The sequence below is a fragment of the Balaenoptera ricei genome, chromosome 7 (assembly GCF_028023285.1).
Source record: "Balaenoptera ricei isolate mBalRic1 chromosome 7, mBalRic1.hap2, whole genome shotgun sequence".
Classification (NCBI taxonomy): Eukaryota; Metazoa; Chordata; class Mammalia; order Artiodactyla; family Balaenopteridae; genus Balaenoptera; species Balaenoptera ricei.
This window is the reverse complement of record NC_082645.1, coordinates 83649290-83663758: the sequence shown is the minus strand read 5'-3', so window position 1 is coordinate 83663758 and position 14469 is coordinate 83649290. Positions and strand designations below refer to the sequence as shown.

The 14469-nt window shown below is 38.7% G+C and overlaps 1 protein-coding gene across 2 annotated transcripts in view; it reads right to left on the bottom strand.

Annotated features, from left to right (window-relative positions):
* LOC132369122 (MOB-like protein phocein) overlaps positions 1-14469 on the bottom strand; it is a 41789-nt gene that overhangs the window by 17107 nt on the left and 10213 nt on the right. Inside the window, exons 1-2 of one of the 2 annotated variants that reach the window (XM_059928413.1) lie at positions 10546-10653; positions 7024-7086 (exon numbers count right to left, since the gene is read on the bottom strand). In XM_059928413.1, coding sequence (XP_059784396.1) covers positions 7024-7086; positions 10546-10605 — 123 coding nt within the window. In that variant the 5' untranslated portion in view covers positions 10606-10653. Of the gene's footprint in view, positions 1-7023; positions 7087-10545; positions 10654-14469 lie in introns of those variants that run through there. The other variant, XM_059928415.1, reaches the window with a different exon arrangement.

Genomic DNA, 14469 nt, shown 5'->3' with positions numbered 1-14469 from the left:
GAAACAAGAAAAATCTCAAATAAACAATCTAACCTTACACCAAAAGCAACTGTAGAAAGAAGAACAAACAAAACCCAAAGTTAGTAGAAGGAAAGAAATCACAAAGATCAGAGTAGAAATAAATGAAATAGAAACAAAGAAAACAATAGCAAAGATCAATAAAACTAAAAGCTGGTTCTTTGAGAAGATAAACAAAATTGATAAACCTTTAGCAAGACTCATCAAGAAAAAGAGGGAGAGGACTCAAATCAATAAAATTAGAAATGAAAAAGGATAAGTTACAACAGACACCTCAGAAATACAAAGCATCCTAAGAGACTACTACAAGCAACTCTATGCCAATAACATGGACAACCTGGAAGGAATGGACAAATTCTTAGAAAGGTATAACCTTCCAAGACTGAACCAGGAAGAAATAGAAAATATGAACAGACCAATCAAAAGTAATGAAATTGAAACTGTGATTAAAAATCTTCCAACAAACAAAAGTCCAGGACCAGATGGCTTCACAGGTGAACTCTATCAAACATTTAGAGAAGAGCTAACACCCATCCTTCTCAAACTCTTCCAAAAATTGCAGAGGAAGGAAAACTCCCAAACTCATTCTATAAGGCCACCATCACCCTGATACCAAAACCAGACAAAGATACTACAAAAAAAGAAAATTACAGACCAATATCACTGATGAATATAGATGCAAAAATCCTCAACAAAATACTAGCAAACAGAATCCAACAACACATAAAAAGGATCATACACCATGAGTGGGATTTATCCTAGGGATGCAAGGATTCTTCAATATATGCAAATCAATTAATGTGATACACCATGAAGAATAAAAACCATATGATCATCTCAATAGATGCAGAAAAAGCTTTTGACAAAATTCAACACCCATTTATGATAAAAACTCTCCAGAAAGTGGGCATAGAGGGAACCTACCTCAATATAATAAAGGCCATATACGACAAACCCACAGCAAATGTCATTCTCAATGGTGAAAAACTGAAAGCATTTCCTCTAAGATCAGGAACAAGACAAGGATGTCCACTCTTGCCACTATTATTCAACACAGTTTTGAAGTCCTAGCCATGGCAATCAGAGAAGTAAAAGAAATAAAAGGAATACAAGGTGGAAAAGAAGAAGTAAAACTGTCACTGTTTGCTGATCACATGATACTATACATAGAGAATCCTAAAGATGCCACCAGAAAACTACTAGAGCTAATCAATGAATTTGGTAAAGTTGCAGGATACAAAATTAGTGCACAGAAATCTCTTACATTCCTATACACTAACAATGAAATATCAGAAAGAGAAATTAAGGCAACAATCCCATTCACCATTGCAACAAAAAGAATACAATACCTAGGAATAAACCTACCTAAGGAGGTAAAAGACCTGTATTCAGAAAACTGTAAGACACTGATGAAAGAAATCAAAGATGACACAAACAGACAAAGAGATATACCATGTTCTTGGATTGGAAGAATCAATATTGTGAAAATGACTATATTATCCAAAGCAATCTACAGATTCAATGCAATCCCTATCAAATTACCAGTGGCATTTTTTACAGAGCTAGAACATAAAATCTTAAAATCTGTATGGAGACACAAAAGACCCCGAATAGCCAAAGTGGTCTTCAGGGAAAAAAACCGAGCTGGATGTATCAGATTCCGTGACTTCAGACTATACTACAAAGCTACAGTAATCAAGACAATATGGTACTGGCACAAAAACAGAAATATAGATCAATGGAACAGGATTGAAAGCCCAGAGTTAAACCCACACACCTATGGTCAATTAATCTATGACAAAGGAGGCAAGGATATATAATGGAGAAAAGGCAGTCTCTTTAGTAAGTGGTGCTGGGAAAACTGGACGGCTACATGTAAAAGAATGAAATTAGAACACTCCCTAACACCATACACAAAAATAAACTCAAAATGGATTAGAGATCTAAATGTAAGACCGGACACTATAAAACTCTTAGAGGAAAACATAGGAAGAACACTGACATAAATCACAGCAAGATCTTTTTTGATCCACCTCCTAGAGTAATGGAAATAAAAACAAAAACAAATGAGACCTAGTGAAACTTAAAAGCTTTTGCAAAGCAAAGGAAACTACAAACAAGACGAAAAGACAACCCTCAGAAGGGGGGGAAATATTTGCAAATGAATCAATGGACAAAGGATTAATCTCCAAAATATATAAACAGCTCATGCAGCTCAACATTAAAAAAACAAACAACCCAATCCAAAAATGGGCAGAAGACCTAAATAGACATTTCTCCAAAAAAGACATACAGATGGCCAAGAAACACATGAAAAGCTGCCCAACATCACTAATTATTAGAGAAATGCAAATCAAAACTACAGTGTGGTATCACCTCACACCAATTAGAATGGGCATCATCAGAAAATCTACAAGCAATAAATGCTGCAGAGGGTGTGGAGAAAAAAGAACCCTCTTGCACTGCTGGTGGGAATGTAAATTGATACAGCCACTATGGAGAACAGTATGGAGGTTCCTTAAATAACTTAAAATAGAATTACCATATGATCGAGCAATCCCACTACTGGGCATATACCCAGAGAAAACCATAATTCAAAAATACACATGCGCCCCATTGTTCATTGCAGCACTATTTACAATAGCCAGGTCATGGAAGGAACCTAAATGCCCATCGACAGACAAATGGATAAAGAAGATGTGGTACATATATACAATGGAATATTACTCAGTCATAAAAGGGAATGAAATTTGGTCATTTGTAGAGATGTGGATGGATCTAGAGACTGTCATACAGAGTGAAGTAAGTCAGAAAGAGAAAAACAAATGTCGTATATTAACGCATATATGTGGAACCTAGAAAAATGGTACAGATGAACCAGTTTGCAGGGCAGAAACAGAGACACAGAAGTAGAGAACAAACGTATGGACACCAAGTGGGGAAAGTGGCGGGGGGGTCGTTGTGGTGGGATGAATTGGGAGATTGGGATTGACATATAACACTAATATGTATAAAATAGATAACTAATAAGAAGCTGCTGTATAAAAAAATAAATAAAATTAAATTTAAAAATTTAAAAAAAAAAGAAAGCTAAGGAGAATTCCTAGCCAGCAGACAGCTCTAAAAGAACTGCTAAAGGAAGTTCTTCAGTTAGACGGAAAAAAATAATACCAGAAAGAAACTTAGACTATCAGGAGCAACAGCAATTATATTAATATCTGGGTATAAATATATATTAGACCATTCTTCTCTTGATCTTTAAAATATGTTTGGCAGATGCAAGCAAAAAATATAATATTGTCTATAATATTGTGGGGTTTTCAATGTATGTAGATGTAATATAGATAACTAAAGCACAAAGGAGGAGAGTAAAATGGTCCAAATGATAATAGTTTCTACATTTCAATTGAAGCAGTAAAATACTGACTCTAAATAGACTGTGAAAAGTTAAGCATGAACTTAGTAATCTCTAGAGCAATCATCAAAAAAATTATATGATACAATCAAAATTAGAATTAAAATAGAATACTAAAAATGCTCTAATAACCCTTAAAAAGGCAGAAAAAGGAAACAAAAAAAAGAGGAAACTAAAAACAAGTAATAAAATGGTAATTCTAAATCTAAACATATCTATCAATAACCATATTAACATTAAATGGCCTATATATACCAGTTAAAAGATAAGGATTGTCAGAAAGAACAAAGAAATACGACCCAACTATACTGTTTATAAGAAACTTACTTCAAATATAATGATATAGGTAGGTTAAAAGTAAAAGGATGGAAAAAAACATATACCATACAAACATGAATCAAAAGAAAGCTGCAAGGAATGAAAGGTAGTTCAACATTAAAAAAAAAAAATTAACCAATGTAATACACTACATTAATATACAGAGAAAAAAACACACAAGTATCTCAATTAATGCAGAAAAGTCATCTGACAAAATCCGACACCCTTCACGACAAAAACACAGAAAACTAGGTATATGAAAGAACTTCCTCAATATGATGAAGGGCATTTTGAAAAACCCACAGGTATGATGTTACTCATACTCAATGGTGAAAGACTGAAAGGTTTCCCTCTAAAATCAGAAATAAGGGAATTCCCTGATGGTCCAGTGGTTAGGACTCTATGCTTTCACTGCCAACGGCCTGGGTTCAATCCTTGGTCGGGGAACTAAGATCCTGCAAGCCACATAGCACGGCCCCCCAAAAAAATAAATGAGACAAGGATGCCTGTTTTCACCACTGCTATTCAATACTGTACTTAAATACCAGTGAGAACAATTAGACAGTAAATAAATAAATAAATAAATAGCACAGATGACATGATCCTATATAGAGAAATCCCAAAGAATCCACAGGAAAGCTCATAAAGCTAAGAAGTGAATTCAGTGAAGTAGCAGGATACAAGATCAAAATACAAAAATCAGTTGTGTTTCTATACACCTTCAATGAACAATTCAAAAAGAAAATTAAGAAAGGAACTCCTATATATTGATATATCTACATCTATATATAACTAAATCACCTTGCTGTACACCTGAAACATTGCAAATCAACTCTACTTCAATAAAAAATAATAATAAAAATTAGAAAAAAAAAGAAAGCAACTCCATCTACAAAAGTATCTGAAAGAATAAAATACCTAGGAATAAGTTTAAATCAGGAGATTAAATACTTGCATACTGAAAACTTCAAAACTTGCATAACCTAAAGCAATCTACAGATTCTGTGCAATCTCTATCAAAATTCCAACAGTCTTTTTTGTAGAAATGGAAAAGCTGATTCTCAAATTTATATGTAATTGCAAGGGGCACCAAATAGCCAAAATAATCTTGAAAAGAAAACATAAGTTGGGGGCTTCCCTGGTGGCGCAGTGGTTGAGAATCGGCCTGCCAATGCAGGGGACAAGGGTTCGATCCCTGGTCCGGGAAGATCCCAAATGCCGTGGAGCAACTAAGCCCGTGTGCCACAACTACTGAGCCTGCACTCTAGAACCAGGGAGCAACAACTACTGAAGCCTGCGCACCTGGAGCCCATGCTCCGCAAGAAGAGAAGCCACCACAATGAGAAGCCTGTGCACTGCAAGGAAGAGTAGCCCCTGCTCACTGCATCTAGAGAAAGCCCAAAAAAGACCCAATGCAGCCAAAAATAAATAAATTAAAAAAAAAAAAAAGAAGATAACATAAGTTGGAGGATGCAGACCTCCCAATTTCAAGACTTACTACAAAGCTATAGTAGTCGAAATAGTGTGGTACTGGGAATTCGCTGGTGGTCCAGTGGTTAGGACTCTGAGCTTCCACTGCAGGGGGCACGGGTTCAATTCCTGGTTTGGGGAACTAAGATTCCCCCACACTGTGCGGCCAAAAAACAACAACAACAACAAAACAGTGTGGTACTGACATAAGGATACACATATAAACCAATGGAACTGAATAGAGAAACTAGAAATAAACCCTCACATATACAGTCCAATGAATTTTTGACAAGGGTACCAAAACCATTCAATGTGGAAAGGTTAGTCATTTTAACCATTTTTAAGTGTACGGTTCTGTGGCTTACTTGCATTCACAATGTTGTGCGACCAAAGAAAAGCCCTGGACCTGACGGTTTCACTGGTGAATTTTACTAAATATTTAAAGAACTAACATCAATCCTTCTCAAACTCTTCCAAAAAATTGAAGAGAAGGGCATACTTCCTAACTCCACTACAGCAGCATTCTTAATACCAAAGCCAGAGAAAGATACTCTAAGAAAACTAGAAACCAATATCCCTTATGAACACTGACGCAAAAATCCTAGCAAACCAAATTCAGCAGCAAATTAAAACTATACACCATGATCAAATGGGATTTATTCCTAGAATGCAAGGATGGTTCAACATACAAAAATTGATCAATATAATACACCATGTTAACAGAATGAAGGAAAAAAAAATACACAATCATCTCAATTGGTGCAGAAAAAGCATATGACAAAATTCAACACCTTTTTATGATAAAAACACTCGACAAACCAGAAATAAGAAGAAACTAACTCAACATAATAAAGGCCAAATATGAAAAACCTACAGCAAACATCATACTCAACGTGGAAGACTGAAAGCTTTCTGCTAAGATCAGGGACAAGATAAGGATGCCTGCTGTTGCCATGTCTATTCAAAATACTACTGCAAATTTCCAGCCAGAGCAATTAGGCAAGAAAAAGAAATAGAAGGCATCCAGACTGGAAAAGAAGTAAATTTAGCTGTTTGCACATGAAATAATCTCACATGTAGAAAACCCAAAAGATTCCACAAAAAAATTGTTAGGACTAATAAACGAATTCAATGAAGTATCAGGACAAAACTCTACTTTTAAAGGGAAAAATATGTGCACATTTTTCCTCCTAATTTTTGCCAATTTCCAGGCATAGAGCTCCAGGTTTATATTTCTGTATCCTCCACAAGGCCTATCTCTTTGCTAGCCCGTTAAATATTTCCTGATTGAACAATACATTCTTTTTTTTTAAAAATAAATTTATTTATCTATTTATTTATGGCTGTGTTGGGTCTTCATTGCTGTGCACGGGCTTCCTCTAGCTGCAGTGAGTGGGGGCTACTCTTCGATGCAGTGCGCAGGCTTCTCATTGTGGTGGCTTCTCGTGTTGTGGGGCACTGGCTCTAGGCACGTGGGCTTCGGTAGTTGTGGCTCGCGGGCTGTAGAGCGCAGGCTCCGTAGCTGTGGCGCACAGGCTTAGTTGCCCTGTGGCATGTGGGATCTTCCTGGACCAGGGCTCGAACCCGTGTCCCCTGAATTGGCAGGCAGATTCTTAAGCACTGTGCCACCAGGGAAGTCCTAATATGCCATCTTAAAATGAGGTTTGATAAAAGTTTCAAACAGGTATCCCATTAATTCCATGGATTCTGGCTTGTGCTAAAAGTTACAGGAATATTTAACTATGCCAAAGGAAATAAAATGCTTAGGTTATTAGAGTTGCAAAAGTAACTATTGTTATTACCTGCTGAACAGCTAGTGTACTGTCCATTTCATCAAAGGATTCATCAGGCCAATTATAGAAATCCTATAAAAAAAATTTAATGATTAAAGCATGTACAAAGTTACAAAGAAGATGCAATACTATTACGATTAACTTCAATTCTTAATAAAGATCCGAAGTTATACCAGAGAAGAAAAGCCCTCATATGGTAAACAATGTGATTATTAGTGAATAAGTTAAAGGAATTTATTCAATGTTTTAAATGAACACCAAGATTTTATTTAATTGAACTATAAGCTATACTTTTTTCAGTCACAAATCCCTCAAATATGGCTCCCATAAACCTCTCATGTATTACTTAATTGATAAGTCTATCACTTTTTTGTTTATGATAGTTAAATATTTTTCTAAAAGTTATACTGAAAAAAAAAAATCTCCAGGCAGTAAAAAACTGAATCAGTTTTTACCCAAAGAGAATAGCTAGAGTTACTAGTAGTTACTACTCCATAAATATTATTTAAGACAGACATTATAAATTATAATTCCAATTCCAAATGGTGTTTTAAATTTCTAAATCAAAATATGAGCTCCATCAAAAGTAGTCATCTAAACAGAACAATCTTCTCTTAAGGGGAATATTTCTGTGGATCACTTTGCACTGGTTCTGAATTTCTCTATAGATAGTTCAGTTCACAGATGTTCCCCTAAGTGGTTAAGAACCTTTCCATTTGACAGCTGAAATATATCCCTTGTAGGTGCACAATGTCCAACGCATTGTAGGTACTCAATAAATGTCTGGGAAAAGGTAGTAGTAAACCAACAATCCATAACCCTGTATCGATCAACATGGATTAAGTCTCCAAAGGCCATGAGCAAAAATTGGAGCAAACTGCAGAATACAGTGCATGATACCACATGAATAAAAGTTTAAGAAAGTGCAAAACATACTTATGAATATAATGCATATATAATAAAAGTATAAAGGAAAGAAAAGGAATGATAATCACCATTACTGGCTGGGAGTGGACAGAAGACAGAAGAATGTGATACAGAGGGATTTAACTATATTAGTAATGTCCTAGTTCTGAGAGTAGGTGATGGGTATGGTATACATTTTTAAGTGTCTTAAGCATTTCATATCTTTTAATAGTTGCCTTATCTGAATGAAAATGAACTTTATTTTAAAATGTCAAGAAATAAAAACTTTCTGGAAATTGTTCTAGGATGTCTTTTCCTAGACATCATCTACATTATCACCAGAAAGTAGTTTTTAAATTCTTCCTTTCTGATTTGTAGTGAAAAATGTTTCTATCAATAAGCTTTGCCTATTCTTTCATTTAAAAAAAAAAAAAAGATAGTTTGTAGAATATTTTGTTTTCAAAATATTAGAAAACACATATAGTGATACACAGAAAAGATGTAAAAAAGTTAATTGGAAATTAAATGCTTTGCCTCATCATAACTGTGATATACTTTAAACACTTAAAAGAGGAGCCAAGGGACTTCCCTGGTGGCACACTGGTTAAGACTCCGTGCTCCCAGTGCAGGGGGCCTGGGTTCAATCCCTGGTCAGGGAACTAGATCCCACATGCATGCCGTAACTAAGAACTCACATGCCACAACTAAGGAGCCAGCGAACCGCAACTAAGGAACTTGCCTGCCACAACTAACACCTGGCACAACCAAATAAATAAATAAATAAATATTAAAAAAAAAAACCAGGAGCCAAAAATCCAGCCTAATGAACATTCTCATCTAATTCAGTTAAACGTTTACTGAAAACCAACTCTGTGCTTATAACCCAATCTAACCAATTAAAAAAAAAAAAAGGAGAAAGATACTCTACCTACTCTATTATAGTTCTAAATAAATCATTTTAGAATAGACCCCTTTCACTTAAGGAAATCAGTGTGATAGACAAGGGATATGACAGAATGCTGCTTAAGTAGTCCTGTTTTTTTTTAATCCTAACCTTTTCTAATACATTTTATTTAACAACCTTGATCTATGACAATCTGGAAAAAAGCAAAGGAGTTTTCTTATAGGTGACTTACTCATAACAACACAGCAAACAGGTGTGTTACAATATTGAGTTAAAATCTATGACTCTAACCTTTCAAAATTAAGAACTTTTGAATAAGTAAAAATGGATGAGTCTCAGAATGTGAGTACAAAAGTCCATTTCTGAATTTAAAATCATAAAAGTTGATCACTTAAAAGAATCAGAAATAATGTTACCACAGAAAAAGAATTAAAGGTATCTGAGAAAAGATCATTTATAAAGAAAGAAACTTTAGAAACAGTAAAAGCATAAATAATATATAAATTCCGAGTAGTACGACCACAAAATTGCCAGTAAAACTGACACATGTGACTCTATAAAAAAAGGCTTCCCAACTAAACTGTAAAATTCAGTACTAGAAGCAACTTGTTAAAAAGACAAGGTCACTAATGAACTAAGAATCGAATCTGGAGACTGTGCAACCTTGAGCAAATGCAGTCTAATTTCTGGGCTTCGGTTTCCTTTTCTGTGACATGCATCTAGGAAGCTGTCTGGATCTAAAAGTTCCCTTTGAAAGAACTCCCTTTCCAAAATTCTGTGCAAGATATTAAAATGTATTCTCTGGCATACTGTCATAGCTCCATGGTTGTTTCTGGTTTCCTCCCCCTCCATCTCTTTTTCTTTAAAATTACATTTTAACACATCTCTTCCGATTTTGGAGTCTGTACTCAATCGCAAGGCATTTCACCTGGCAGATTAATCAGATGAGGTCTATTTGATTTTTTTAAGAATGTGAAGCATCCCGTCTTTGGCAAATCCCAAGAATCAATACTGAAACAAGCACCAATTCACCCCAAGTACTGCCCTACTAAAAGGTGATAAAATTATAAGTTCATTCCCTATGCTTCACACATAGTAACAAGGAAATTGACAAGGAATGGCATCTAACAAGTCCCAGCCTGATGATGAAAACTTGCTAGACCAGAGAACAACTACGGAGAGAAGTGGTCAAAGGCAAACAGCAGGAAGAGGAGGATAAAGTAAATTATCGACTCCCGGATCCGGCTAGACAAGCTGGATGGCAGAAGTCGGGCACGTCACAGGCCAGGTAGGAAATGGAAACCAGGACTAGGTAGGCTGTTGTTTACACCCCTCCCACCCTGGCAGCCCCGACCCTCATGGCACCCCAGGGGTCTCCACCCGGCCGGCCGCGCCCCTCCCCGAACCTGGTCACTGGGGATCAGGGGAGAAGCGAGAACAAGCAGTCGCTGCTGACAAGCTCCCAGCCCCAGGCCTCGGCGGCCCCCACGCGCCCCTCACGCCCACCCTCCAGTCGGAGCTCCGCAGGCCTCGCGGGCCGCCGCCGCCTCAGCCAAACCGAGGGGCTGAGGCTCCGGAAGAGCAGGCCGGGCACCAGTGCCCCTGCCCGCCCGCCTGTCGCCCCGGCCCAACCTCCTCGCACAGGCATCCACCTTCCAGGTGCGGCGCAGCTCGGCACCAAGAGTCCCCTCCCCTCTCCACCAGAGGTGCAGAGATAGTACCTGAGCCTTGGTGCCCGGCCTGTTACGCCTCAGCACTGCCGTCCCCTCCGCCATGACCATAGTGCCAGAGTCTGGGCGGCTGAAGTCGGTACCCGGATGTAGGGGACGGCTGCCTGCGCGGGGGGCGGGGCGGAGTGGCGCTCTTGGTCCGGGAGAGGGGGAGGGGCGACGGCTGACGGCACAGCCGCAGCCTGCGCGGGGCAGGTTGGGAGGAACCGGAGGAGGCCGGGAAAGGGCTGGCGGGCGGAGGGAAGGGGACTGGAGAAGGAACATCCGACGACTCACTGGCGGCAATGTGGCGGGAGGGAGAGACCCCCGCCGCGGAGGCCGGGAGTGGCTGCGAGGGAGTCCGCAGGCCAGCGCAGAGAGGCGCTGCGGGAATGTGCAAGTTCGGCGTAACGCGTTGGTGCATCTCCTTGGGCTTAACTTTGACGTTGGTTAACGTTGGAAGGACAGAGCTTGCACAATGGCGACCGTTTCAGTAAACCCTTGTGCAAGCAAATACCTAGAGAAGCGTAATTCTGTCCCGAAATCTGCCTAGGCGTGCAAAGTGGGAAACACGCCAGCAGTCTGGGAGAATTCCACAGACCCTGCATGAAATCGACCCAATTTCAAATCAGACTCGGGCTTAGAGTGTGAAATGATATTTCCGCTATCCACTACCTTCAAAACCAAGGGCTTTTCAGTAACAAGTTTGTTTGTGTAGATGAGACCCAGATGCCAATTATCTGAGATAGAGTGGACATCTGGTATTGTGTGTCAAGCAAACAAAATTAGCTTGTAAATTTTGCAAGTGAGAAGCAGGAGGAGAAAATGAATGCCCCTTGATAGACAGTGGGAGTTGTGCATCTTACAGGATTTCAGATTTCCTTTGTTGCAAGTTTTAAGTGTTCTCTTAAGTCATGAAATCACAGTAGTATTGGCAAACTTTTTTTTTTGTTCCTGCTTGGAAACCTTAAATATTTGATCTGGGATGACGGAGGCCATAGGTTACCAGATGCGAAGACAGTTGAAAGAGTAAACAGTGTATATACAGTAGGGTGATTTACAAGAGAGGAAAACATCAGATATCCCATCAAGTACACCTAAAGGTGTATTGAGAATGCTGAGAGATGTAGCAGAGCCTCCAAAGCTGGAAGGGAGGAGTGGAGCAGAGGTTGGTTAAAATGAGTAAGTGCAAAGCTGAATAACTCATGACTTGGAATTTTGTTCAAAAGCATTTAACAACGGGAAGTCTGTTTGCCTTTGAGTAAGATACTTTCTATTGGGAATATGTAGAGACTGGTAACTTTTTTTTTTTTTTTTTGGTCTGCGTTTGGTCTTCATTGCTGTGAGCGGGCTTTCTCTAGTTGGGCGAGCAGAGGCTACTCTTTGTTGTGGTGCGCGGGCTTCAGTAGTTGTGGCACGTGGGCTCAGTATTTGTGGCTCGCAGGCTCTAGAGCGCAGGCTCAGTAGTTGTGGCGCACGGGCTTAGTTGCTCCGCGGCATGTGGGATCTTCCCGGACCAGGGCTCGAACCCGTGTCCCCTGCATTGGCAGGAGGATTCTTAACCACTGCGCCACCAGGGAAGCCCCGAGACTGGTAACTTTTCAAGAGCAAGGACAATTCCATCACTACCTCATAGACAGCAAAAAATTTATTCATTCAACAAGTATTTATTAAGCCCCAGTGAGGTAAAAGTATGAAAAGGAGGCATCCTTAACCATAAGTTGCCTAGAGTCTAGCAATGGAGACAGCCGTGCAAATCACCAATTCTCTTACTAAATACAGTGAGAATCTAAGGCAAGCGGCAGCTAAATATTGCCTCCCTAAGAGAGAGAAGGGTGGGTCTGTAGAGAGCAGAGTCTTAGGTCTGTGGACAACCTCGCCTCATTTACTCCAAGGATTCAGTTAAAATTTCCCAGATTGTGTGGTAGTCCCCGAGCTGTAAATATCAGTTACCTATAGTTGAACGGGCTCATCTTAATGTTCTCTTAAGTCCAGATTTAATAATACTTAAGTAATACTGTTTCAGCCCATCTGAAAAGAACAAAAGAAAAAGTGAATAAGTAGGTGTTAAATTAAGGTACAAAATACGTATTCATCTCTCTGAAAAGTCTAATCAAGTTACATTGTGATGTCAATTCTGGCCTTGTTCACAGGAAGAACCTTTTTCTTTATGGTTGAAATGTTTCTAGCTCATAACCTTCACATTTTAATTCTTCTATCAGTCTGCAGATTATGACCTCCAAGCAAAAACAGTTTTATAACCACGATTAATTTAGGGGATGGGGGAAGAAGAAGAAAAAAAAAGCATGATCAGTACCATAACAGTTACATGTAATAATGGGTTACTTGAATATTTTGGTTAAAGAAGGAGTCATCTTTTTAAAGGCAGTATGGACAAATGAAAATAACTTTGGACTGAGATTCAAGAAATCTAAATTCTCTTGCTTATTGACTGTAAGACTTTGAACAATGTATCAAATAAAAGGGTTTTTTTTTTTTTGGTAATAAAACTATTGCACAGCAGTTCTTTCCCTCTGCCTCATAGAGTATGAAAGTATAAAAGTAAATACTCCTGGAAGTCTCTTAAAGTTTTAGAAGAAAATATTTTGTAAATCCAAAGAATCATAAGTAATTTCAAAACCATCTATCCAATATGAAATTCTCTTTGGGGAGTTTTAAAATCCAAGTAAAATAGTGAATGCCCATTGTGTGTAAGGCACTGAGCAAGTGCTGAGAAACATGAATAAGATGTATAATCTATCCTCAAAAAGCTTAAAAATGAATGGGAAAGGAGGATATGTAAATTACTATACTACAAAGCAAGATGTCTTAAGTGTTAAGCAGCCCCTGATGGTTGCCTGCTTGCTCTCCATACCCATTCACTCATGTTCTTTGCAAACAGGCTTTGATCTTGCTCAGTATCCATCCCTCCGAATTTGAGCAGAGAAAGGTAAACCCATCTCTAGCTGAGGGACAAACCCTCATTGGCCTAAGCCAATGTTTAGTTAAAGGGTGAGCATGTGACTCCATTTTAGCCTAAAGAGATATGAAAAGATATCTGATGGAGCATTTTAGGGATAGGTTTTCTTAATCTTGACAAGATACTAAAAGAGATGGTCCCTTTTTTCTGCCACTGAACCTTGTCAAGTCTGGGGCTGCATCAACCATCTTGGCTTGAAGGAAGCCAGCCTAAGAGCAAAGCTGATGCAGTGAATGATGTATGAAGTAGTTGAAATGTGCCATAAAGTAGCATTTATCTGGGGAGTTGCAGGAGATTTCATTCCAGGCCAAGTAAAGGTGAAGCAGCAGTGAAGTATGGAGATGTATGTTCATAGCTGAACAAATTAGTTGTATATGTAGCTTTATACATTTCCAATGTATTATTTGAAAATTAATTTCTCTTTATAAAAATTGTTATAGACAAAATTTTTTTAATTTATAAAGTTCAAACTTAGACAACTTTGACTACAAATGAGTGAGAGACTGACCTCCCACTGCACTTCATTTTTCTCTCTAGAATATTTGGCCAATTAGTGATTGTGGTAGCCAGCTGCCAAGATGGCCCCCAGTGATTATTATCTCTCGGTATTTACACCTTTGTGTGGTTCTCTCTCATGCTGAATAGGGCTGACCTGTTTAACCAATAGGTTCTGTGAAAATGATGTTGTGTGACTCCTGATGTTAGGTGATAGACATTGTGGCTTCTGCCTTGCTCTCTTAGCTCACCTGCCCTGGGTGAGAAAGCTGTCATGTGTGAGGACCCTCAAGTAGCCTATGAGGGATCTGCATGGTGTGGAACTGAAGCTCCCACCAAAAGCAAGCATTGACTTGCCAGCGTAAGTGACCATCTTGGAAGTATAACTTCCACCTCCAGTCAAACCTTTGGATGATGGCAGCCTCATGAAACACCCCAAACTAGGACCACCCAAATAAGCT